Source organism: Mobula hypostoma, chromosome 5 (genome assembly GCF_963921235.1).
Source record: "Mobula hypostoma chromosome 5, sMobHyp1.1, whole genome shotgun sequence".
NCBI classification, from domain to species: domain Eukaryota; kingdom Metazoa; phylum Chordata; class Chondrichthyes; order Myliobatiformes; family Myliobatidae; genus Mobula; species Mobula hypostoma.
The window spans coordinates 4,981,564-5,006,569 of NC_086101.1; the positions used below are offsets into that span (position 1 = coordinate 4,981,564).

The 25,006-nt window shown below is 51.3% G+C and overlaps 1 protein-coding gene across 3 annotated transcripts in view; it reads left to right on the forward strand.

Moving 5' to 3' along the window:
- The window catches only part of LOC134346517 (butyrophilin subfamily 1 member A1-like), a 34,732-nt gene extending 14,400 nt beyond the window's left edge, over positions 1-20,332 (forward strand). For 2 of the 3 annotated variants that reach the window (XM_063047920.1, XM_063047919.1), the window contains exons 5-12: positions 5,642-5,761; positions 6,610-6,636; positions 8,527-8,553; positions 10,463-10,483; positions 13,143-13,163; positions 15,943-15,969; positions 16,708-16,734; positions 17,722-20,332. In XM_063047920.1, coding sequence (XP_062903990.1) covers positions 5,642-5,761; positions 6,610-6,636; positions 8,527-8,553; positions 10,463-10,483; positions 13,143-13,163; positions 15,943-15,969; positions 16,708-16,734; positions 17,722-18,263 — 812 coding nt within the window. In that variant the 3' untranslated portion in view covers positions 18,264-20,332. The remainder of the gene's footprint in view (positions 1-5,641; positions 5,762-6,609; positions 6,637-8,526; positions 8,554-10,462; positions 10,484-13,142; positions 13,164-15,942; positions 15,970-16,707; positions 16,735-17,721) is intronic. The other variant, XM_063047918.1, reaches the window with a different exon arrangement.
- Positions 20,333-25,006: the final 4,674 nt, after the last annotated feature.

Genomic DNA, 25,006 nt, shown 5'->3' on the forward strand with positions numbered 1-25,006 from the left:
GAACGTCATAGAAAGTCATTCCTGCCTGTGGCCATTAAACTTTACAACTCCTCCCTTGGAGGGTCAGACACCCTGAGCCAACAGGCTGGTCATGGACTTATTTCCTGCCATAATTTACATAATTACATATTACTATTTAACTATTTATGGTTTTATTACTATTTAATTATTTATGGTGCAACTGTAACGAAAACCAGTTTCCCCCCCCCCCGGGATCAACAAAGTATGACTATGACTATATGTCCGTTTTCTCGGAGGAGGACACATCTAACGTGCGGAAGAGCGATGATATGGATGCAGTGGGAGCTGAGGATCTCGATACAATAGCTATCACTAAAGAGGTAGTGTGAGCCTGAAGATAGACAAGTCCCCTGGTCCTGATGGGATGCAACCCAGGGTGCTGAAAGAAATAGCAGAAGTTGTAGTTATAGGGTTTGGTGCTAATTTACCAACATTCTCTGAAATCTGGGCAGGTCCCGGCGGATTGCAAGATGGCAAATGTCACGCTACTGTTCCAAAAAAAAAAGTGATGTAGGTAAAAGGCAGGTAGCTGTCAGTTTAACATCTGAAGTTGGGAAAATGCTTGAAGATATCATTAAAGACTAAATAGCGAGGCATCTGGAAAGAAATGGATCCATCAGGCAGATGCAGCATGGATTCAGCAAAGGCAGGTCCTGTTTGGAGTTATTTGAGGATGTAACGAGGGCAGTGGATGGAGGGGAACAGATGGACGTTATTGACTTGGGGTTTCCAGAAGGTGTTTGATAAGGTGCGACATTTAAGACTTATCCTTAAGATAAGGACGCATAGAGTTGGGGGTGATTTAATAGCATGGATAGAGGATTGGTTAACAATAGAAAGCAGAGAGTTGGGATACATGGGTGTTACTCTGGTTGGCAATCAGTGGTGAGCGGTGTGCTACAGGGTCAGTGCTGGGCCCACAACTGTTCACTATATACATTAACAATCTGGAAGAGGGGACCGAATTTGCTGATGACAGTAAATTGAGTGGAAAAGCAAATTGTGCAGAGGATACGGAATGTCTGCAGAGAGATATAGATAGGTTAAGTGAGTGGGCTAGGGTCTGGCAGATGGAGTACAATGTTGGTAAATGCGAGGTCATCCACTTTGGAAAGAAAAGTGGAAGATCAGATTATTGTTTAAATGGCAAAAAGCTTTAGCATGCTGCTGTGCAGAGCGGCTCGGATTGCATGAATTGCAAAAAGTTGGTTTGCAGGTGCAGAAGGCTATCAAGAAGACAAACGAAATGTTGGCCTTCATTGCGAGAGAGATTGAACTGAAGAGCAGGGAGGTTCTGCTGCAACTATACAGGGTACTGATGAGGCCGCACATGGGGTACTGCATGCAGTTCTGGTCTCCTTACTTGATGAAGGATATACTGGCTTTGGAGGCAGTGCGGAGGAGGTTCACAGGTTTATTCCGGAGATGAGGGGGTTAGACTACGAGAAGAGATAGAGTCGCCTGGGAAGCTGCTTTCTGGAATTCAGAAGAATGAGTGGAGATCTTATAGAAACATGTAAAATTACGAGAGGTATAGATAGAGTCAGGAAAATTGTTTTCACTGGTAGGTGAGACTAGAACAAGGCGGGGGAGAGTGGAGACACTCCGTGTCGGGAGGGTCACCTACCAGAGTCCGAGGGACGGAGTGTGGGGAGAGTGGGGACACTCCGTGTCGGGAGGGTCACCTACCAGAGTCTGAGGGACGGAGTGTGAGCAGGTACCAGAGTCCGAGGGACGGAGTGTGAGGAGAGTGGGAACATTCTGTGTGGGGAGGGTCGCCTACCAGAGTCCAAGGGACGGAGTGTGAGGGGAGTGGGGACACTCCATGTCTGGAGGATCGCCTACCAGAGTGTGAGGAGAGTGGGGACACTCCGAGTCTGGAGGGTCGCCTACCAGAGTCTGCAGGATGGAGTGTGAGGAGGTACCAGAGTCCGAGGGACCAGATCTGAGGAGAGTGGGAACACTCCGTGTGGGGAGGATCACCTACCAGAGTCCGAGGGACAGAGTGTGGGGAGAGTGGGGACACTCCGTGTGGGGAGGGTCACCTACCAGAGTCTGAGGGACGGAGTGTGAGGAGGTACCAGAGTCTGAGGGACGGAGTGTGGGGAGAGTGGGAACAGTCCGTGTCGGGAGGGTCACCTACCAGAGTCTGAGGGACGGAGTGTGAGGAGGGTGGGAACACTCCGTGTCGGGAGGGTCACCTACCAGATGCCGAGGGACGGCGTGTGAGGTGGTACCAGAGTGTGAGTTGGTACCAGAGTGTGAGGGACGGAGTGTGGGGAGAGTGGGGACACTCCGTGTGCAGAGGGTCACCTACCAGAGTCCGAGGGACGGAGTGTGAGGAGGGTGGGGACACTCCGTGTCGGGAGGGTCACCTACCAGAGTCTGAGGGACGGAGTGTGAGGAGGTACCAGAGTCTGAGGGACGGAGTGTGAGGGGAGTGGGAACACTCCGTGTGGGGAGGGTCACCTACCAGAGTCTGAGGAACGGAGTGTGAGGACGGTGGGGTCACTCCGTGTGGGGAGGGTCGCCTACCAGAATCTGAGGGACGGAGTGTGAGGAGGTACCAGAGTCCGAGGGATGGAGTGTGAGGAGAGTGGGGACACTCCATGTCGGGAGGGTCACCTACCAGAGTCTGAGGGACGGAGTGTGAGGAGGTACCAGAGTCTGAGGGACGGAGTGTGGGGAGGGTGGAAACACTCCATGTCGGGAGGGTCGCCTACCAGAGTCTGCGGGACGGAGTGTGAGGAGAGTGGGGACACTCCGTGTCGGGAGGGTCACCTACCAGAGTCTGAGGGATGGAGTGTGAGGAGGTGTGAGGAGGTACCAGAGTCTGAGGGACGGAGTGTGGGGAGGGTGGAAACACTCCATGTCGGGAGGGTCACCTACCAAAGTCTGAGGGCGGAGTGTGGGGAGAGCGGGAACACTCAGACAGTGTCGGGAGGGTCACCTACCAGAGGGACGGAGTGTGAGGAGGTACCAGAGTCCAAGGGACAGAGTGTGAGGAGAGTGGGGACACTCCATGTCGGGAGGGTCGCCTACCAGAGTCTGAGGGACGGAGTGTGAGGAGGTACCAGAGTCTGAGGGACGGAGTGTGGGGACGGTGGAAACACTCCATGTCGGGAGGGTCACCTACCAGAGTCTGAGGGATGGAGTGTGGGGAGAGTGGGAACACTCCGTGTCGGGAGGGACACCTACCAGAGTCTGAGGGACGGAGTGTGAGGAGCTACCAGAGTCTGAGGGATGGAGTGTTGGGAGAGTGGGGACACTCCGTGTCGGGAGGGTCACCTACCAGAGTCTGAGGGACGGAGTGTGGGGAGAGTGGGGACACTCCGTGTCGGGAGGGTCACCTACCAGAGTCTGAGGGACGGAGTGTGAGGAGGGTGGGGACACTCCGTGTTGGGAGGGTCACCTACCAGAGTCTGAGGGACGGAGTGTGAGGAGGTACCAGAGTCTGAGGGACAGAGTGTGAGGGGAGTGGGAACATGCCGTGTGGGGAGGGTCACCTACCAGAGTCCGAGGGACGGAGTGTGAGGAGGGTGGGGACACTCCGTGTCGGGAGGGTCACCTACCAGATGCCGAGGGAGGGGGTGTGAGGAGAGTGGGAACACTCCATGTCGGGAGGGTCACCTACCAGAGTCCGAGGGACGGAGTGTGAGGTGGTACCAGAGTGTGAGGGACGGAGTGTGGGGAGAGTGGGGACACTCCGTGTGCAGAGGGTCACCTACCAGAGTCCGAGGGACGGAGTGTGAGGAGGGTGGGGACACTCCGTGTGGGGAGGGTCGCCTACCAGAGTCTGAGGGACGGAGTGTGAGGAGGTACCAGAGTCCGAGGGACGGAGTGTGAGGAGAGTGGGGACACTCCATGTCAGGAGGGTCGCCTACCAGAGTCTGAGGGACGGAGTGTGAGGAGGTACCAGAGTCCGAGGGACGGAGTGTGAGGAGAGTGGGGACACTCCGTATCGGGAGGGTCACCTACCAGAGTCTGAGGGACAGAGTGTGAGGAGGTACCAGAGTCTGAGGGACGGAGTGTGGGGAGGGTGGAAACACTCCATGTCGGGAGGGTCACCTACCAAAGTCTGAGGGACGGAGTGTGGGGAGAGTGGGGACACTCCGTGTCGGGAGGGTCACCTACCAGAGTCTGAGGGACGGAGTGTGAGGAGGGTGGGGACACTCCGTGTTGGGAGGGTCACCTACCAGAGTCTGAGGGACGGAGTGTGAGGAGGTACCAGAGTCTGAGGGACAGAGTGTGAGGGGAGTGGGAACATGCCGTGTGGGGAGGGTCACCTACCAGAGTCCGAGGGACGGAGTGTGAGGAGGGTGGGGACACTCCGTGTCGGGAGGGTCACCTACCAGATGCCGAGGGAGGGGGTGTGAGGAGAGTGGGAACACTCCATGTCGGGAGGGTCACCTACCAGAGTCCGAGGGACGGAGTGTGAGGTGGTACCAGAGTGTGAGGGACGGAGTGTGGGGAGAGTGGGGACACTCCGTGTGCAGAGGGTCACCTACCAGAGTCCGAGGGACGGAGTGTGAGGAGGGTGGGGACACTCCGTGTGGGGAGGGTCGCCTACCAGAGTCTGAGGGACGGAGTGTGAGGAGGTACCAGAGTCCGAGGGACGGAGTGTGAGGAGAGTGGGGACATTCCGTGTCAGGAGGGTCGCCTACCAGAGTCTGAGGGACGGAGTGTGAGGAGGTACCAGAGTCCGAGGGACGGAGTGTGAGGAGAGTGGGGACACTCCGTGTCGGGAGGGTCACCTACCAGAGTCTGAGGGACGGAGTGTGAGGAGGTACCAGAGTCTGAGGGACGGAGTGTGGGGAGGGTGGAAACACTCCATGTCGGGAGGGTCACCTACCAAAGTCTGAGGGACGGAGTGTGAGGAGGTACCAGAGTCTGAGGGACGGAGTGTGGGGACGGTGGAAACACTCCATGTTGGGAGGGTCACCTACCAGAGTCTGCGGGACGGAGTGTGAGGAAAGTGGGGACACTCCATGTTGGGAGGGTCACCTACCAGAGTCTGAGGGACGGAGTGTGAGGAGGTGTGAGGAGGTACCAGATTCTGAGGGACGGAGTGTGGGGACGGTGGAAACACTCCATGTCGGGAGGGTCACCTACCAGAGTCTGAGGGACGGAGTGTGAGGAGGTACCAGAGTCTGAGGGATGGAGTGTTGGGAGAGTGGGGACACTCCGTGTCGGGAGGGTCACCTACCAGAGTCTGAGGGACGGATCATGGGAAGAGTGGGGACAGTCCGTGTCGGGAGGGTCACCTACCAGAGTCTGAGGGACGGCGTGTGGGGAGAGTGGAAACACTCCGTGTCGGGAGGGTCACCTACCAGAGTCTGAGGGACGGATCATGGGGAGAGTGGGGACAGTCCGTGTCGGGAGGGTCACCTACCAGAGTCTGAGGGACGGAGTGTGGGGAGAGTGGAAACACTCCGTGTCAGGAGGGTCACCTACCAGAGTCTGAGGGACGGATCATGGGGAGAGTGGGGACACTCCGTGTCGGGAGGGTCACCTACCAGAGTCTGAGGGACGGAGTGTGGGGAGAGTGGGGACACTCAGACAGTTTTGTGAAGGTGCAGTGGGTACAACTCTGAGCTTTCGTCCCTGTTTGTTTCTGCAGATGAATTCTTTCCCTGGGTATCCACGTGGGTCACTGGATTCGTTATCATCTTCCTTCTCCTGATCGCGGTCATCATCGGGCTCTACTTCTTCTTTCAGGGTCTCCAGAGGCACATAGAAGGTAAAAACCTGCCCTGGATGGTGGGGTGCCTGCTTGACGTCCCGTTTTGGGCTTGTGTTAGCCCACGGGAGGCCACAGCTCTGCCGCCAGCGGGCAGTTGTCCTGGCCGCATCCTTCACCCCGTGTGGGGACGTCGGGACGGTCCTTTGTCACATGCCGCTCTGCGTATCGGGCTCCTCCTCCACAGTGGGTCACGTCACGGGGGGGGCGAGGGTCGTGGTGTGGAGCGGAAGGTGGATGGGGGCAGGGGGAGTGTATGTGACCGGTGGGTGGGGTTGAATGACTGACGGGTGTGAAAATGGAGTGATGAGGGTGGGGCAGAAAGGCAGAGGGGGTAGGGAGGGAGAGGAGAGTGTGGAGTGGGAGGAGGGTGGAGTTGGGGATGGGTTGGAACGAGGCGAGGGAGGAGGGTTATGGTGGTGGGGGGATCAGAGTGGGGAGAATACTGGGGGTAGGGGGATGGAGGAGCACTGTGGGGATTGGAGTGGGGGAAGATGGGGGGAGCGAATGCAGGGCATCAAAGCTTGCGGGGAGAATGATGTTGAGAGGGATGATTTATCAGCCATGATAGAATGGCAGAGCAGATCTGATGGGCCGAATGGCCTAATTCTGCTCCTGTGTGTTCTGGAGAGGGAACGGGGAAGAAGCGGGTGGGGTGCAGAGGCAGAAAGCTGCCCCCCACCCCACAGCTTGGGCGATTCCAGTTTTGCCCCTGACCTGTTGGAAGCTGTTCTGGGGTAGGGTGGCACGCGGGGGTAAGGCCGTCGGAGGAGTCTGGGTGGGAGTCGCCCCCACGCCACTCAACCCGTCGAGTTCCCCTCGGTTAATAGTGTCTCTCCCTCTTTCAGGTCTTGAGAAGCGGCCGACCTCCGCAGGTAAGCAAAGGGTAGGGGAGAGATCGTGCCTACTCAGGATATCCGTGGGTCTCCTGGTCCCTGTGAAGTGAACTGGAGCAGTGCTCGTGCCCTGCAGTGTGGAGGGGTTGTGTCTGTCAGTGCCCGTGGACTCTGTTTAATCTGACTTGAGCAGTGGGAGCCTTCCCAGCAGTGTTGTCCATCAAACCCCCGGCCCCCACACATGTACAGACTGGTGGTAGTTCAGGTTCCTTAAGACCATAAGGTCTTAGAGCAGAGTTAGGCAGTGTATCCTATCGCGTCTGCTCCGCCATTTCCTCAGGCTGATTTATTACCCCTGCCAACCCCGCACTCCTGCCTTCTGCCCGTAAATATTCACACCCTGACTAATCAAGAACCTGTCAACCTCTGCTTTAAATGCACCCAATGGCCTGGCCTCCACACAGCCGCCTGTGGCAATGAATTTCCATAGATTCACCACCCTCTGGCTAAAGAAATTCTTCCTCATCTCTGTTTTCAATGGACGTCCCTCTATTTTGAGGCTGTGCCCTCTGGTCCTAGACTCCTCCAATATAGGAAACATCCTCTCCACATCCATTCTATCTGTGCCCTCTGGTCCTAGACTCTCCCACTATAGGAAACATCCTCTCCACATCCACTCTATCTGTGCCCTCTGGTCTGAGACTCCCCTGTAGGAAACATCCTCTCCACGTCCATTCTATCTGTGCCCTCTGGTCCTAGACTCCCCCACTATAGGAAACATCCTCTCCACATCCACTCTATCTGTGTCCTCTGGTCCTAGACTCCCCCACTATAGGAAACATCCTCTCCACATCCACTCTATCTGTGCCCTCTGGTCCTAGACTCCCCCACTATAGGAAACATCCTCTCCACATCCACTCTATCGAGTCCTTTTCAATGTTTGATAGGTAGGGGCAGAACTGCCCCATGGGCCCACACTGCATCAGCAAGGACCCGGTCCTCTACTGCCCTACGTGGGGCTGTATCTACACCCTTCCCCCTTCGTTGCCGGTTGCATCCCCACAGTTCACACTTGCTTCCTTTGCCCCGAAGGCAAGGGGGGGCCCAGGTCCAACAGGGCCCCACCGCCGAGGTGGAGTTGGCGGCTTGATGTTGTGTCCGGAAGCTTCGATCTTTCCCTGGGAGTTTGGCCTGGGTTAGAGGCTGTTGAGCACTTCGGGATGAGCCAGGGTGGCGGAGAGGTGGAGGTGCCAGCCGGGGAGGGTGGGAACGGCCGGTTGACCGCGGACGCTGTGTCCCGGCTGTCTGCGGCATGGCTGGTACACGAGCCAGAGTTGTGCGATCTGGACCTGGGGAGCCAGCTGCTGCCCACACAGCGGGTTCTCCCCCTCACCATGCCGGTGAAGGATCCGCGGGAATGCCAGCGACTGCTACAGTTTGGCACCAGTGGTGTTGCATGGGTTGTCAGTCAACATGGAACTCGACGTAGCACTGTCTTCGGGACGGGACGCCGGCTCCGGCTTTGCTTTGAGTGGCTATAGTCACAAGGCCGTGCACGTTTGAGATCAACGCTTTCCTGCTGCAAGATCAGCCTCCGACCACCGCTGATGTGCCCCATTTGTCCAAGGTGACGCGTTTTAAAGTTCCTTATAGTTGTCAGAGCCGGTGGGGGGGGGCGGGAGTATGGTTGGGGGAGATAGTGGGAACGAGCTCCCACCACCTATTAAATGCTCTCAAAAGCCTGCGTCTCAAATAGCCTCTGACAACCAAGTTCAGCTCCTGGCCTTCACGTGTGGCTTAGCTACTAAGCCCGGCGGAACCATTTTTACCAAGAGGAAGAGTAATGGCGATTATGGCTGGTTGTGGACCTACAGTAATTGTGTGTGTCTCTCTCTTTCACCCCCACCCCCCCACCCCCCGGTACTTTAGAATTTTACGAACTACAGAGACAACGGGGTGAGTCAACCTTTCATTTAATCATTGGGTCTGTGTCTTGCTCTGCCATGGAGACTGGTGACTAGTGTTCTGCCGCAGAGATTAGTGCTGGGTCAGTTGTTTTGTCATTTATATCAACGATGCATACCATCTATATCAATGTGGTTAACCGGGTCAGCAAATTTACAGGTGACACCAAGATTGGGAGAGTAGTGGACAGTGAGGAAGACTATCAGTGGGATCTGGATCAGCTGGAAAATTGGCAGATTAGATTAAATGCAGGCAAGTACAAGGTACTGCAGGTCAGTAGGATCACCCGAGGTAGGGTTACACGGTGAATGGTTGGGTCGGGCACTGCGGAGTGCAATAGTCATAGTCATAGTCATACTTTATTTATCCCAGGGGAAATTGGTTTTCATTACAGTTGCACCATAAATAATAAATAGTAATAAAACCATAAATAGTTAAATAGCAATATGTAAATTATGCCAGGAAATAAGTCCAGGACCAGCCTATTGGCTCAGGGTGTCTGACCCTCCAAGGGAGGAGTTATAAAGTTTGATGGCCACAGGCAGGAATGACTTCCTATGACGCTCTGTGCTGCATCTCGGTGGAATGAGTCTCTGGCTGAATGTACTCCTGTGCCCACCCAGTACATTATGTAGTGGATGGGAGACATTGTCCAAGATGGCATGCAACTTGGACAGCATCCTCTTTTCAGACACCACCGTAAGAGAGTCCAGTTCCATCCCCACAACATCACTGGCCTTACGAATGAGTTTGTTGATGCTGTTGGTGTCTGCTACCCTCAGCCTGCTGCCCCAGCACACAACAGCAAACATGATAGCACTGGCCACCACCGACTCGTAGAACATCCTCAGCATCGTCCGGCAGATGTTAAAGGATCTCAGTCTCCTCAGGAAATAGAGACGGCTCTGACCCTTCTTGTAGACAGCCTCAGTGTTTTTAGACCAGTCCAGTTTATTGTCAATTTGTATCCCCAGGTATTTGTAATCCTCCACCATGTCCACACTGACCCCCTGGATAGAAACAGGGGTCACCAGAGGTTCTGGGAATACAGGTCCTTGGGCCATTGAAAGTGGTGCCTTAGGTAGATGGGGTGGTAAAGAAAGCTTTTGGCACGTTGGCCTTCATGAACCAATGTATTGAGTAGAGGAGTTGGGGTGTTATATGTTGCAATTGTGGAAGACGTTTGTGAGGCCTAATTTAGAGTTATTGTTTGCAGTTTTGGTCACCGACCTGTAGGAAAGATGTAATTAAAATTGAATGTACAGAGAAAATTTACACAGATGTTGCTGGGACTTGAGTACCTGAGTTACAGGGAAAGATTGAATAGGTTAGGTCTTTATCCCCTGGAGCTTAGGAGAATGAGGGAGATGTGATAGCAATATGCAAAATTGAGGGATAAAGGTAGGGTAAATGCAAGCAGGCTTTTTCCACTGAGGATGGATGAAACTCGAATTTTAGGTCATAGATTAAGGGTGAAAGGGGAAATGTTGAAGGTGAATTTGAGGGGGGACTTATTCACTCAGAGGCTGGTGAGAATGGAATGAGCTGCCAGCAGAAGTGGTGAATATGGGACTTATTTCAGCATTTAAGAGAAATTTGGATAGGTACGTGGATGGGAGGGCTATGATCTGAGGCAGTTTAGTGGGACTAGGCAGATTAATAGTTCAGCATGGACTAGGTGGGCCAAAAGGCCTCTGTCTGTTCTATAGTGCTCTCTGAATTATGCAAAGTTGATGGGGTCAACAAAACTGCTCCAGAAAAAATCTTTCTGCCCCATTCCTGGGAGAGTGGAAATGTCACCTGCCAATTTAGGGAGTGAGAACACCAAAAACAAATGACAATTCACTTCTAGCCCAGAACTGAATGACAGAGTCTCTGATTAATTTTCTTTCTTTTTCAGATTTACTCCAAAAAAAACTGGGTAAGTAGGGGTGTATGTGTGGGAGGGGTTGGTGTGGCACTCTCTCTGCCAGGCGTACTGGACGCCTGTGTTGTGTGGAATGTCTCCTGTGGTGGGGGAGCCCAGGTGTGGGCCCCCCGGGGCATGATCCCTTCCACGGCTCAGGGGGTGGGGTGGGGGGGAGGTGAGTTGTAGGTGGCTGGGTAGCTTTGACTGCTTGAGCGTCGAAAGACTTTTAACGATTAACGAATGTTTTCCATGTGCGCACTGAACCGGCTGGGGTCTAGCCAGACACAGCCCGAGGATGTGATGGAGGCAGCCCACGAGTGTCGGCATGCTTCCCGCACCAACGCAGAATGCCCAGAACTTATCGACCACGCGCCATGGGAGAGTAGCGTTTAGCAGGACGTGTTTACAGCTCGGGGCATTGGAGTTCAATTCTGGCGCCATCTGCGAGCGAGTTTGTACGGTTTTTTCCCCCCTGTGTGCGTGTGGGTTTCCACCGGGTGCTGCGGTTTCCTCCCACAGTCCAAAGGCGTATTGGTTGGTAGGTCATTGTAGATTGTCCGGTGGCTCAGCTAGGATTAAATCAGCGGATTGCTGGGTGGCATGGCTCAACGGGTCAAAATGGCGGATTCCACGGTGTGTCGTGACCCCTACTGGGTGAGTGTACAGATAGCAGCGGGACTTGAACCCGTCTCACTGGCGCTGTAAATGCGTTGCTGTAGGTTCATGTTCCGGATGCAGAGCCTCGCCTCATGAACCCTGAGTAAACTCGAGTGCGGGACAGTCTGTCTCTACGGGCAGATTTAATTTGGGACAGATTTAAATTTTGGTGCAGCAGGTGAAACTCAAAATAAAAAAAACATCGAATGCCAAGATAATGTAATTGAGATTCTTTAGGGAAGGACGGGTGGTAGTTTTGAAAGCTGCTTGCTGGAGCGTGGCCTTATCAGGAGATGGTCCCAACAGTCTCCAGTGGGTGGGAAATGTCCCACGTGGAAGAACGGGGCACTTTATTCCCCAATCTCAAAATGTTTTGGAGGAATGGATTATTTAGTTCTACTAATTTGTGTTTAGCACTGGGCTTGTACTCACACAGACCACAAAATATTACAGCGCAGATCTGTTAACCAACTCTAAGATTAATCTAACCCTTCCCTCCCACATAGCCCTCTATTTTCTGTTGTCCGTATTCCCAGCTAAGAATTTCTTAAGTGTCCCTAATGTATCTGCCTCTATCACCACTGCTGACAGGGCGTTCCACACACTCGCCGCTCTCTGTGTTTTATAAATAAATAAATTTACTCTGACATCTGCCCTATTATTTCCTCCAATCACCTTTAAAATGATGCCCTCTTGTATGAGCCACCTTGGCCTGGAGGAAGAGTCTCTGGCTGTCCACTTAATCTGCGCCTGTTATCACCTCCATTGAGTGCCTTCTTGTCCTTCTTCGCTCCACAGGGATGAGCCCTAGCTCATTCAACCTTCCTCACAAGACATGCTCTCGAATCCAGGCAGCATCCTGGTAAACCTTACCTTCTCTGCACACTCCAAAGCCTCCACATGCTTCCACCAGAAGTCAACAACAGTGTTCCAGGTGCGGTCTGACCAGGGTTTTACACAGCTGCAACATTTTCTTGTGGCTCCTGAATATGCTGGACTTTAGCGGCCTCATTGAAACCTACCTGATATTAGTCATAGTCAAACTTTATTGATCCCGGGAGAAATTGGTTTTCGTTACAGTTGCATCGTAAATAATAAATAGTAATAAAACCATAAATAGTAATTTGTAAATTATGCCAGGAAATAAGTCGAGGACTAGCCTATTGGCTCAGGGTGTCTGACCCTCCAAGGGAGGAGTTGTAAAGTTTGATGGCCACAGGCAGGAATGACTTCCTATGACGCTCTGTGTTGCATCTCGGTGGAATGAGTCTCTGGCTGAATGTACTCCTGTGCCCACCCAGTACATTATGTAGTGGATGGGAGACATTGTCCAAGATGGCTAATGTTGAAAGGCCTAGATAGTGTGGATATGGAAAGGATATTTCCTGTTAGTGGGGGGAGTCCAGGACCAAAGGCAAAGTCTCACAATAGAGGGACATCCCATTAAAACAGAGGCGAGGAGGAATTCCTTTTGCTTGAGCGTGGTGATTTTGTGGAATTCATTTTCACAGGTGGCTGAGGGGGTCAAGTCATTGGGTATATTTAAAGCACAGGTTGATGGGTTCTCGATTAATCAGCTCATCAAAGGTTACAAGGAGCAGGCGGGAGAAAGGGGTTAAAAGGAAAAATAAATCAGCCATGATCCCTGGACTGAACAGCCTATGTCTTGTGCTTTTAAGAATGCCACTGACTCCCACAGCACAGGAATACGGGGCTGAGCAAGCTCCGTGCGACAGGCGAGTGTATCAGTCCATTGCAATGTGCGGTTGGTACCCGGCACCGGGGATTTGAGCTCTGCGTCGTAATATGTACCCTCAGCGGCACTGCGGTTAGCGCAAAGTTTCACGGTGCCGACGATCACCGACCCAGGTTCGATTCCCGCCATGGTCTCTGTGGATTTCCTCTGGGTATTCTGGTTTCCTCCACATTCCCGAGTTGCTGGGGGGATGGGGGGTGGCGCGGAGGGTGGAATCTGTGAGAGACGCGGAGTAACCTCAGTGTCTTTTCTTGTCAGATACGCTGCATGAGGATCTAGGTAAGATGTTGCCTGGGGGAGGGGTTTTTCCTGCCCATCCATTTGCCGCCCCCGTCCGCTGTTGTGTCTCGCACTGGCTGCAGTGAGCAGTGGTTGAGTCCGGTTTGATATCACTGGCATCTGTCATGCAGTTTGTGACAGCAGTACATGCAACACATAAGAAAATATATGTTCCACCAATTTACATATAAAAATGTGCAAAAGTCAGGCACGTGTATATCGCACGTGTATTTTGCACAGTACTGTAGTAACTGACGAAGGGTCTCGGCCCGAAACGTCGACTGTACCTCTTCCTAGAGATGCTGCCTGGCCTGCTGCGTTCACCAGCAACTTTGATGTGTCTTGCTTGAATTTCCAGCATCTGCAGAATTCCTTGTGTTTACTGTAGCAACTTTATGTATTGCACTGTACAGCTGGCACAAAAAAAACAAACTTCATGACAGATGTGAGCGATGATAAACCTGATGCTGATATGGGTCTCTGTGGTGGACTGGGAGTGGGAAGGGGGCAGGGAGAGGGAAATCGTGGTTGGGAAAAGGGGGAGGGAGTGGGAAGCACCAGAGAGACGTTCTGTAATGATCAGTAAACCAATTATTTGGAATGAAATGACCTTGTCTGGTGTCTCAGGGCTTGGCTCAACTACACCCATGCACCCCCACCCCGCCCCACCCCAGCACACCTTCTCTGCCACCTGTCCCACACCCCACCCTCGCCATTCTCAACATCCTTTGCTCCTGCTGATTTACAAACTGGCTGCCAGCTCCACATTGACAAGTACAGTACTATGCAAAGGTCTCAGGAACCCTAGCTATGTATACAGTATGTGCCTCTTCACGGTGGAGGACACATCTAATATGCCAAAGAAAGATGTTATGGATGCGATGGGAGGTGAGGACCTCGATATGATAGCTATCACTAAAGAGGTAGTGTTGAGCAGACTAGTGGGCCTGAAGATGAATAAGTCCCCTGGTCCTGATGGAATGTGTCCCAGAATACTGAAAGAAATGGCAGAAGTTATAGCAGAGGCTTTGGTGATAATTTACCAAAATTCTCTGGACTGGGCAGATCCTGATGGATTGGGAGAAGGTGAATGCCAGGCCACTGTTCAAAAAAGGACGTAGACAAAAAGCGGGTAACTATAGGCAACTTAGTTTAACATCTGTAGTTGGGAAAATGCTTGAAGCTATCATTAAAGAAGACATAGCGAGGCATCTGGAAAGAAATGGATCCACCAGGCAGACGCAGCATGGATTCAGCAAAGGCAGGTCCTGTTTGAGGATATAACGAGCACAGTGGATAAAGAGGGGACAGTAATAACTTGGATTTTCAGAAGGTGTTCGATAAGGTGCCACATTTAAGACTTATCCATAAGATAAGGATGCATAGAGTTGGGGTGATGTGTTAGCATGGACAGAGGATTGGTTAACTAATAGAAAGCAGAGAGTTGGGATACGTGGGTGTTACTCTGGTTGACAATCAGTGGTGAGCGGTGTGCCACAGGGGTCAGTGCTGGACCTGCAGCGGTTCACGATATACAGTAACAATCTGGAAGAAGGGGCTGAGTAATGTGTATCTGAGTTTGGTGATGATGCTAAATTGAGTGGAAAAGCAAATTGCGCAGAAAATATGGCGAGTCTATAGAGAGATATAGATAGGTTAAGTGAGTGGGCAGAGTACAATGTTGGTAAATGCGTGGTCATCCACTTTGGAAGGCAAAATGAAAGAGCAGATTATGCTCAGTCCTGATGAAGGATTCCGGCCCGAAACGTCGACTGATCTTTTCCACGGATGCTGCCCGACCTGCTGAGTTCCTCCAGCATGTTGTGAGTGAAAGAGCAGGTTATTGTTTAAATAGTAAAGATTGCAGCATGCTACCGTGCAGAGGAACTTGGGAGTGTTTGTGCATGTATCACAAAAGGTTGGTTTGCAGGTGCCGCAGGCTATCAAGAAGGTAGATGGAATGTTGGTCTTCATTGCCACAGGGATTGAATTCAAGAGCAGGGAGGTCATGCTGCAACTGTACCTGGAGTACTGTGTGCAGTTCTGGTCTCCTTAGTTGAAGAAGGATATACTGGCTTTGGAAGTGGTGCAGAGGAGGTTCACCAGGTTGATTCCAGAGATGAAGGGGTTAGACTATGAGGAGAGATTGAGTGTACTCGCTGGAATTCAGAAGACTGAGGGGGGAGCTTGCAGAAACATATAAAATTATGAAAGGGATAGATAAGATAGAGGCAGGAAAGTTGTCTGCACTAATGTGAGACTAGAACTAGGACACCTAGCCTCAAAATTCAGGGGAGTAGATTTAGGATGGAGATGAGGAGGAACTGCTTTTCCCAGAGAGTAATGAATTTGGAATTCCCTGCCCAATGAAGCAGTGGAGGCTACCTCAGTAAATATATTTAAAGACAAGGTTGGGTAGATTTTTGCATAGTCGGGGAATTCAGGGTTATGGGAAAAGGCAGGGAGGTGGAGATGAGTCCATGGTCAGATTAGCCATGATCTTATTGAATAGCAGAGCAGACTCGACAGGCCAGATGGCCGACCCCTGCTGCTATTTCCCTCGATTTCCTCCTCATGGTCCATAAGCAATTCCTTGGTCTTACTGAGTATCTTTGGTAACAAACTAAATCTGCTCAAACTCCTAATGAAATCTAGCTGCTGGCGTACCTTTTCCGTGTTTGCATCAATACGTTGAGCTCAGGATAGATCCTCAGATAGTGACAACCAGGAAACTTGAAGTTGTGTGTGGATCTTTAACACTTGGCCTATTATCTTTCAGGAAAGATACGTGTTCTCCCAAAAGTGGGTAAGTCTAGTGATATGGATCTGCTTACAGGAGGTGGGTTGGGGTAAGGCACAGCTGTGGCCATCCTGGTTATGGAGTTAGACCCAGTGACAATGGTCAGATCTGAGTTGGGAGTGGAAATTGAAGGGGAACTTTCAGGTGGTCCTGTTCCCTGTGCCTCTGACACCATCCTTGGTGGGAGCCGGGTCGGGTTCCAGCTGTTGTTTATCGTCATGGAGACTATATACATGGTGTGACCGCCATCAAAATTAACTTGATGCTGCTGTACACACTTCAACATTTTAGCAAGATCTTGCCCCTTGGTGTTTGGTCTTGTTGAACTTTGGCAGATATCCGTCTTAGCAGCAGAAATCCTGTCACCCATTCATGTCACCCGGTGTCCCATCAAACTTGCATCCCAACTTTCACTGCTCCATTAGGGTGGCTGTGGTTTCTGCAACCTGGGACCTGGGAGCCTACTCCAGGACTGAACCCCTCCGCGTTGAGTCTTTGGTCATCTAATTGGATGGAGCAACGTGTCACTGTGCTGTCCCTGGGAATGGGGATGTGGGACCCTTCGGCTATGTCTACCTCAGTGTTCATCGCCTTTCGTTCCGTCCGTCTGTCCACCCAGCTGCCCGTCCGTTTTCAGTGCACTACCGCCACGAAGCAACAAATTTCCTGAGATATGTCGGTGATAATAAGCCAGATTCTGAGTCACCGGTGGACCATATTAATCCTTTTTTTTTTGACTTTCAGCCATTACAAGAATCAAAAGAGTTGCCGGTAAGATCTTCTGCTCAGAATGTCTCTGCTGGATTGTGCGTGTCGGTGACCTTCCATTGCAACCTCGCGGCGGGGTGGACGCTGTGATCCATTCAGCCTGTTCTGACCCGTTCCCTGGAAATTTCAGCTTCCCACGTTTAACCACTTCCCCTTTGGGAATTTGACGTTGGATGTGGTTCAAGGCCCTTCCCCAGATCGTAGCACCTTGCTGTGTCGTTCCCACCCCACCGGTTCCCTAAGGTTGTTATAGCCAGGGCAGGGGGTGTAGTGGGGATAAGATCCCACGACCTATTAAAGGCTGCCAGTGACGTGCGTCTCAAATTGCCTCTGGCAACCTATTCCAGCTCCTGGCCTTCACGTGTGGCACAGCTACGAAGCCTGGGGGAACAGGTTCTACTGACAGGAGAAGGGGCAAAGGCAGGTTACAGGCAGTTTAAAACCAATCACTCCATACAGAAATGCTGCAGTTTTCCATCTAAGAGCAGGAGAACTCTGATCTCAAGCCTCCACTGCCTTGAGGCTATACCCACTCATGCGGAGGGCTTTGGGAGTAAATCCTGAGGGGTGGGGGGGGGTGAGTCCCTAGGGCAGTCCTGTGTTGAGTTCAACGCTGACGAGCAACTCCTGTGACGCCGCTGGTGCCAAACAATATCGGTCTCTGCCGTTCCCCTGGATTCATCAGCTGCGTGGAGAAAGGGAGCTTGCTGCGTGGGCAGCAACTTGCTCTCCGTATGGTACTGTCCTGACTTGCGTATCAACTTCAGCGTAGACAACTAGGACGCATCATCCCTGACCAACAGAGTCTACCCTCCACTGGGTTTACTCTGCCACAAACCCGATCATCTCGATTGAACACCCTAGATTTCAATCCTAGGATTTCCTGCACATCTACAGGGAATAGAATAGGCACCAGAGTTAGAGGGGTGTAATGTTGATGTTGGTTAACTGTCATCATCTTGTCTTGAATATTTCCTCCTCCTCTCCTAGTTTCTGTGACACTGAACGATGAGACTGCACACCCGAACCTGAAAGTATCTCCTGATCTGACCACTATGAGCCACGCCACGAAACAGGTGATTCCTGCTGAAAGCTGCAAGGAGTTTGAGTCCATGACAGCGGCGTTGGGAAAGGAAGGATTTAGCTCCGGCAGACACTTTTGGGAGGTGGAAGTGCAAAGCAACTCGGAATGGGACCTGGGAGTAGCCTTGGACAAGGCAGCGAGACAGGGGGAGATGCCTTTGAATCCACACAATGGATTTTGGACCATTGGATGTCATGAGAAGGAGTTCAGAGTCAACGACACCACCGGCGCACAGATCTCCATCAAACCATCCGTCCAGGAGAGGATCCAGAAGATTGGGATATATGTCAACTACAGTGAGGGAAAAGTGCTGTTCTACGTTACTGAGACAAACTCTCATCTCCATACGTTTGAAAAGTGCCTTTTCAAGGGGATGATATTCCCCTTCTTCCACCTCCCAAAGCAGGGAGGGTCTCTGAAGATTTGTAAAGTTGCTCCTTCAGCATAAAGAATTCGTGTCACTTGGGCATCCCATGCCAACCCATCAGATGCTGTTATGTCCTGTTTATGAGAACCAGTATCTATGGCCAGCAACATTCTGGTCTCTCCCACACTCTCCAGTGCCAACGTCATTATCTTATGGTGCAACTGCCTTGTTGACCAACCAAGCCATCTGCATCCTTGACTCCAAATTTTGGGCACTGGCTGGACACCCTGACTTGCTGTGCCTGCCCGCCCGCCCCCAGCATCTTGTGCCTTCTCTGATCTCCTTCACTCTGTCTGCCCCAAGAGGCAGGCTCTCAGGTGGCTTCCCATTTCAATCCGACTTTCTGTTCCTGTCTTGTACTCCTCCCCTCTCTCACCTCATCTTATTCTGTCTTCTTCCCCCTTCCTTTCTGGCCCTGATGATGGGTCTTGGTCTGAAATGTCAGCAGTTTATGCTCTCCATAAACCGTGCCTGACCTGCTGAGTTCCTCCCAGAACATCAGAGTTAGTTACCGTTCTGTTAGTTGGTCACTGCTGGCAGTCAGGGCAGCAGTGAAGATTCTCCATCTCTCCCTGTCCTTGGCCGTCCTCTCTAATGTGCCCCAGGTGTGGTTCACGGTCCTCTCTTCAGCCTGTATGGTACGGTACCAAGTTGTCCTTGGTCCACCCTTCAGGGGTCAAATGAAGCTTGACCTCTGACGGTGTTCAGGGCTTCCTTCATCGTGGCAGTAGCTTTCCTTAGTTTTCACTACTGCCAGTCATGCATATCCTGGGTAGAGACTCAGGAATACCGTTGCACACTGATCCAGGATTCTTCATTGCTGTTTCCATCACAAGGATACAAGGATACTCCCTACTGCTCATCTGTACAGTTTCTGTACCAAGCAGTGATGCAGCGTGTTGGGATGCTCGCTGCTGCTCATCTGTAGAAGGATATGACTATAGATGTGTGAAAACAAACCAGAGACCTGTAGGTTTCCTCCCAGTTTCCTCCCACATTCCAAAGGCTTCCCTTCCGCCACCATCAACGCTGCCCTCAACTGCATCTCTTCCATTTTGCGCACGTCTGCCCTCGCCCCATCCTCCTGCCACCCCACCAGGGATAACGTAACTCCTGTCCTCACCTACCGTCCTCCGCGCCCAGCGCATTGTTCTCTGTAACTTACACCACCTCCAACGGAATCCCGCCACCAAGCACCCCTTAAACCCGCTTCTGCTTTGCGCAGGGATTGTTCCCTACGCGACTCCCTTGTCCACTCGTCCCTCCTCACTGATCTCCATCTTGGCACTCACCCTTGCAAGCGGAACAAGTGCTTCACCTGCCTCTACACCTCCTCCCTCACTACCGTCCAGGGCCCTAAACCGTCCTTCTGGGTGAGGTGACGCTTCACCTGTGAGACTATTGGGTTGATCTATTGTATCCAGTGCTCCCAGTGTGGTCTTTTGTATATTGGTGCAACCCGACGTAGATTGGAAAACTGTCGAGCACCTACCAGAAGAAGCAGGACCTCCCAGTGTCCGCCTATTTTAATTCCACTTCCCGTTCCCATTCCAACATGTCATGATGAGGCCACGCTCAGGTTGGAGGAGCTAGGCATGAACATTGATTTCTCAAAGCCCTCCCCCATTCCCATGTCCCTTTCTCACCTTAACTCCTTGCCTGCCCATCACCTCCCTCTGGCGCTCCTCCCACCTTTTCTTCACCAATCAACTTCCCAGCTCTTTACTTCACCCCCTTCCCCTCCCGGTTTCATCTATCACCTTGTGTTTCTCTCTCTCTATCTCTCTCTCTCTCTATCTCTCTATCTATTTCTCTCGGTCTCTCTATCTCTCTCTCTCTCTCTCTCTCTCCACATTCTTACTCTTGATTCCTTTTCCCTCTAGTCCTGCTGAAGGGTCTCGGCCTGAAACGTCGACCGTACTCTTTTTTTTCTGTAGATGCTGCCTGGCCTGCTGAGTTTCTCCAGCGTTTTGTGTGCGTTGTTTGGACATGCAAAGTCCAGCTCTCTTCAGATGGATTGTGCTTTTCGCAATTTCTAAACTGTGAAATTACAGCTGTTATATTGTGAATAAACATAATACCCAGTTGATGAGTGGTAATCATTTATTCAAGTTTTGTGGTAAGCACACTTCTGACTGGATGATGGAGTGTTTATAGAGGGTGGAGGCACTGGAGCTCTGTCACCCCACCCTGTTCAACAGCAGGGCAATAGCTGGGTGCTCCTGCAATGGTTCTGCACCCACCTTAACGCTCCCCACTCTCTCTGCTATTATCCCTCATTCAGTCTGGACCGAAAACATCTCCGACTCCTTCATATCCGCAGGTGCTGCCTGACCAGCTGAATCTTTCCGCCAGATCCGACCGAGGTGGACAAAATGCTGAGGGGGATATAGACAGGATAAATGCAAGCAAGCTTCTCACCAATCCTTCAGATTGCAGCCCCTGCCATTGATCTCGGCGGCTCCAACACCTCAGGGCATATTCAAAACCCGGACCAGCAACGACCATGGACACATTCACAGCGATTGCACAACCACCAACTGCGACTCCAGCCTTGAACTCCAGGCCGGGTCTTTATGTGCTGCTATTGTGACTCCCGTCTCCCCTTCCCCCACCACCACTCTGCAACCCCGTCTCCCTCAGATCCCACCGTCAACTCCTGGGCCCTCAGAGGCTCCATCTTCCTCTCACCCCAACCCTCCCCTCTCCACTGACACCCCCAGCCTCCCCCCTCCCCGCTCTGATCCCAGCTCTCATCCATGCCGGGTCTTTACCATCCCCTCCAACCTTCAACTGTCTGAGGCAGAACGCTCTGTCCTCAGTAAGGGCCTCATCTTTGTCCCCCTTCGCCCACACTTCGCTGTGACGCGGAACTGTTCTTCCTCCGTCTCCGAGCCTACTTCTTCGGCAAGGACTCTTCCACCCCCACCAATGACCCCTTCTCCCGTCTTCAACCCTCCTCCTCTTCATGGACACCCCGCTCTGGTCTTCTGCCTGCTCTGGATCTCTTTATTGCTAACTGCCGACGGGACATCAACCGTCTCGACTTCACCGCACCTTGTCCCCATTCCAACCTCGCTCCTTCAGAACGCTCTGCTCTCCACTCCCTCCGCACTAATCCTAACAAAAGAGTCCTGACGAAGGGTCTCAGCCTGAAACATCGACTGTACCTCCTCCTAGAGATGCTGCCTGGCCTGCTGCGTCCACCAGCAACTTTGATGTGTGTTGCTTCTCCCACCTAGGTTGGGTGAGACTAGAACTGGAGGTCATGGGTTAAGGTTGAAAGGTGAAGTCGGTAAGGGGTTGCTGAGGAGGAACCTGTTCACTCAGAGGGTGGTGAGACGTGGAGTGAGTTCCAGTGGAGGGGGTGGTTGCATGTTTTAATGTAAAGTCTGACGGGTACATGGATGGGAGGGCTGTGGTCTGGGTGCAGACCATTGGGACGAGGTGGGTCAAAGGACTTGGTTCAGTGCTGAGGTGCTCTGAGTTCTGATGGTTAGAGTTGCAGGTGCGGGTTTGCATAGCAAGGCCAACATTAACTGGCTGTCCATGAGAGGGTGGGAGTGAGAGTCTGCAGAATCTTCCCCTACCTCAAAATATCTATAACCTACTGAACGTTGAAAAGGCTGGAGAGGGTGGATGTGGAGAGGATGTTTCCTCGGGTAGGCGTATCCAGAACTAGAGGGGACAGCCTCGAATTTGAGGGGTGACCTTTTAGAACAGAGGTAAGGACCTTTTTTTTTAGCCAGAGAGTAGTGAATCTGTGGAATGCTCTGCCACAGACTGTGGTGGAGGCCAAGTCGGTATATTTAAGGCTGATGAAGTTGATCATTTGCTGATCAGTCAGGGCATCAAAGGGTGGGTGTGTGGGGTTGAGTGGCATCCAGGATCAGCCATGATGGAACAGTAGAGCAAACTTGATGGGCTGAATGGCTTAATTCTGCCCCTGTGTCTTATGGTCTAGTGCATTGTTTTTATACTCGAAAGGACAGGTCTGTCAGCGGTTTTTGAATCATTATCAATAATTAAGATAGAGTTGGTGCAATCAGCAGGAAATGCAATGTTAGCATTCATTTTCAGAGGATTAGAATACAGAAGCAAGAATGTGGCACTGAGGCTTTATATGGCTCTGGTCGGAGCGCGCCTGGAGTATTGTGAGCAGTTTGTCTAAGAAAGGAAGTGCTCACTCCCTCTCTGGGGGATCAGAGGAAGTTCACGGGAATGAAGGGTGAGTTTTTGAGAAGCGTTTGATGATGCTAGGCCTGGGGAGGATCTCATTTAAACCTATCAAATATTGAAAGGCCTAGATAGAGTGGACGTGGAGAGGATGTTTCCTGTAATGGGGGAGTGTAGGACTAGAGGGCACAGCCTCAGAATAGAGGAACATCTCTTGAGAACAGAGATGAGGAACAATTTATTTAGCCGGGGTTGGTGACTCTGTGGAATTCATTGCCACAGAAGGCTGTGGAGTCTGTGTCACTGGATATATTTAAAGTGGAGGTTGATAGATTCTTGATAGATACTTTATGGTATACAGACAACCCACCCTGCAAAAACTCATTTCAGGGAAGTAGCACCATCAATTTGCAGGAGACTCCCGGAACTTCCGGGAGAGGTGGGATGTCTGCAATAGAGTAGCTCCTTAGCAGCCAGCCAGCTAGTTTAAATAATATTAGCTACGCTAATGAACGAATGACGCCTGTTAAACTCACCTCAACATGTCTTTTACATTTTAACCCACCATGGGCAATAGAAAAGTCACTGTTGCAAACAGTGCAGCGAGCAACACTGTCATTATTTTGACCCTTATTGGGCAGGGGTACACTTTAGTGTAGTCTGGGGTGAAGTACGTTTTATATTTTCTTTTTTTGGAACACTCTGCCACTCTGATTTGGAACTCTCTCGCTCGTGGCCACTCTCACTTGCTTGCTTTCTCGCTTTTGCTCTCGCTCTCTCTCGCCAAACAATTGATTTCCGTGATATTGTATATAATTTGCGGGCATCAGGGAGCCACTATTTATAAGTGGGAGACTCCCAGAACTTCCGGGAGAGGTGGGATGTCTGGGTATAATATTTTGAATGGGAAATGGAAGACTCGCAGCGGGATCTGGACCAGGTGGGGAAAAATGGGCTGAAAGTTGGCAGATTGAATTCAATGCAGACAAGTGCGAGGTGTCGCACTTTGGGGGGACAAACCAGAGCAGGTCTCACACGGTGAAGTTCTGAGGAGTGCGGTAGAACAGAGGGCTCTGGGAATAGAGTCTGGGAGTTACGTTGCTGCTTGTGAGAACTCCAGTCAGGCGGCAAGTGAACTATTGCACTCTGTTCTGGTCCGTGTGGTTCAGCAAGGTTGTGCAGGCTTCAGAAAGCGAACAGAAGGGGCTCACCAGGATGCTGTCTGATTTACAGAATACGTGTTATATGGACAGGTTGGACAAAGTTGGTTGCTTTCTCTGGACTGGTGGAGGCTGAGGGAAGATCTGAGAGATTTACTTTTTTAAACTTCATTCATAATGAAAACATCTTTACAAGGGTAAACTGCAACATTTATTAATTCCTAGATTCAGGGACAAAATGTTATGTAGGGTTCAATAAAGTGTTATATAGAGTTCAATTATATTTAAAATAATAACACTGTTGCCAGAGGTTTGTAAGATTGCGAGAAGCATGGATAGAGAGAGAAAGCATCTCATAATCTTATTCCCTGGACTGAAATGCCTAATACCAGAGAGCATGCATTTCAGAAACAACTTCTTCCCCTCCACCATCAGATATCTGAATCGATTCTATTGTGTTTACTGGGAATGCCCGCAAGAATATGAATCTAGGGGGTGGTATATTGTGACATGTATGTACTTTGAATTTTGGTAGAGGCAGGTGCGATCGGGCTCTTAGACGTCCGGCGATGTCATAGTCATAGTTTATTGATCCCGGGGGAAATTGGTTTTCATTACAGTTGCACCATAAATAGTAATAAAACCATAAATAGTTAAATAGTAATATGTAAATTATACCAGTAAATTATGAAATAAGTCCAGGACCCGCCGATCGGCTCAGGGTGTCTGACCCTCCAAGGGAGGAGTTGTAAAGTTTGATGGCCACAGGCAGGAATGACTTCCTATGACGCTCTGTGTTGCATCTCGGTGGAATGAGTCTCTGGCTAAATGTACTCCTGTGCCCAACCAGTACATTATGTAGTGGATGGGAGACATTGTCCAAGATGGCATGCAACTTGGACAGCATCCTCTTTTCAGACACCACCGTCAGAGAGTCCAGTTCCATCCCCACAACATCACTGGCCTTACGAATCAGTTTGTTGATTCTGTTGGTGTCTGCCACCCTCAGCCTGCTGCCCCAACACACAACAGCAAACATGATAGCACTGGCCACCACAGACTCGTAGAACATCCTCAGATGTTAAAGGACCTCCGTCTCCTTAGGAAATAGAGACGGCTCTGACCCTTCTTATAGACAGCCTCAGTGTTCTTTGACCAGTCCAGTTTATTGTCAATTTGTATCCCCAGGTATTTGTAATCCTCCACCATGTCCACACTGACCCCCTGGATGGAAACAGGGGACACCGGTACCTTGGCTCTCCTCAGGTCTACCACCAGCTCCTTAGTCTTTTTCACATTAAACTGCAGATAATTATGCTCACACCATGTGACAAAGTTTCCTACCGTAGCCCTATACTCAGCCTTATCTCCCTTGCTGATGGAGACAAATATCGCGTAGACAGAAGGGAATACTTTACTCGGGTGTTT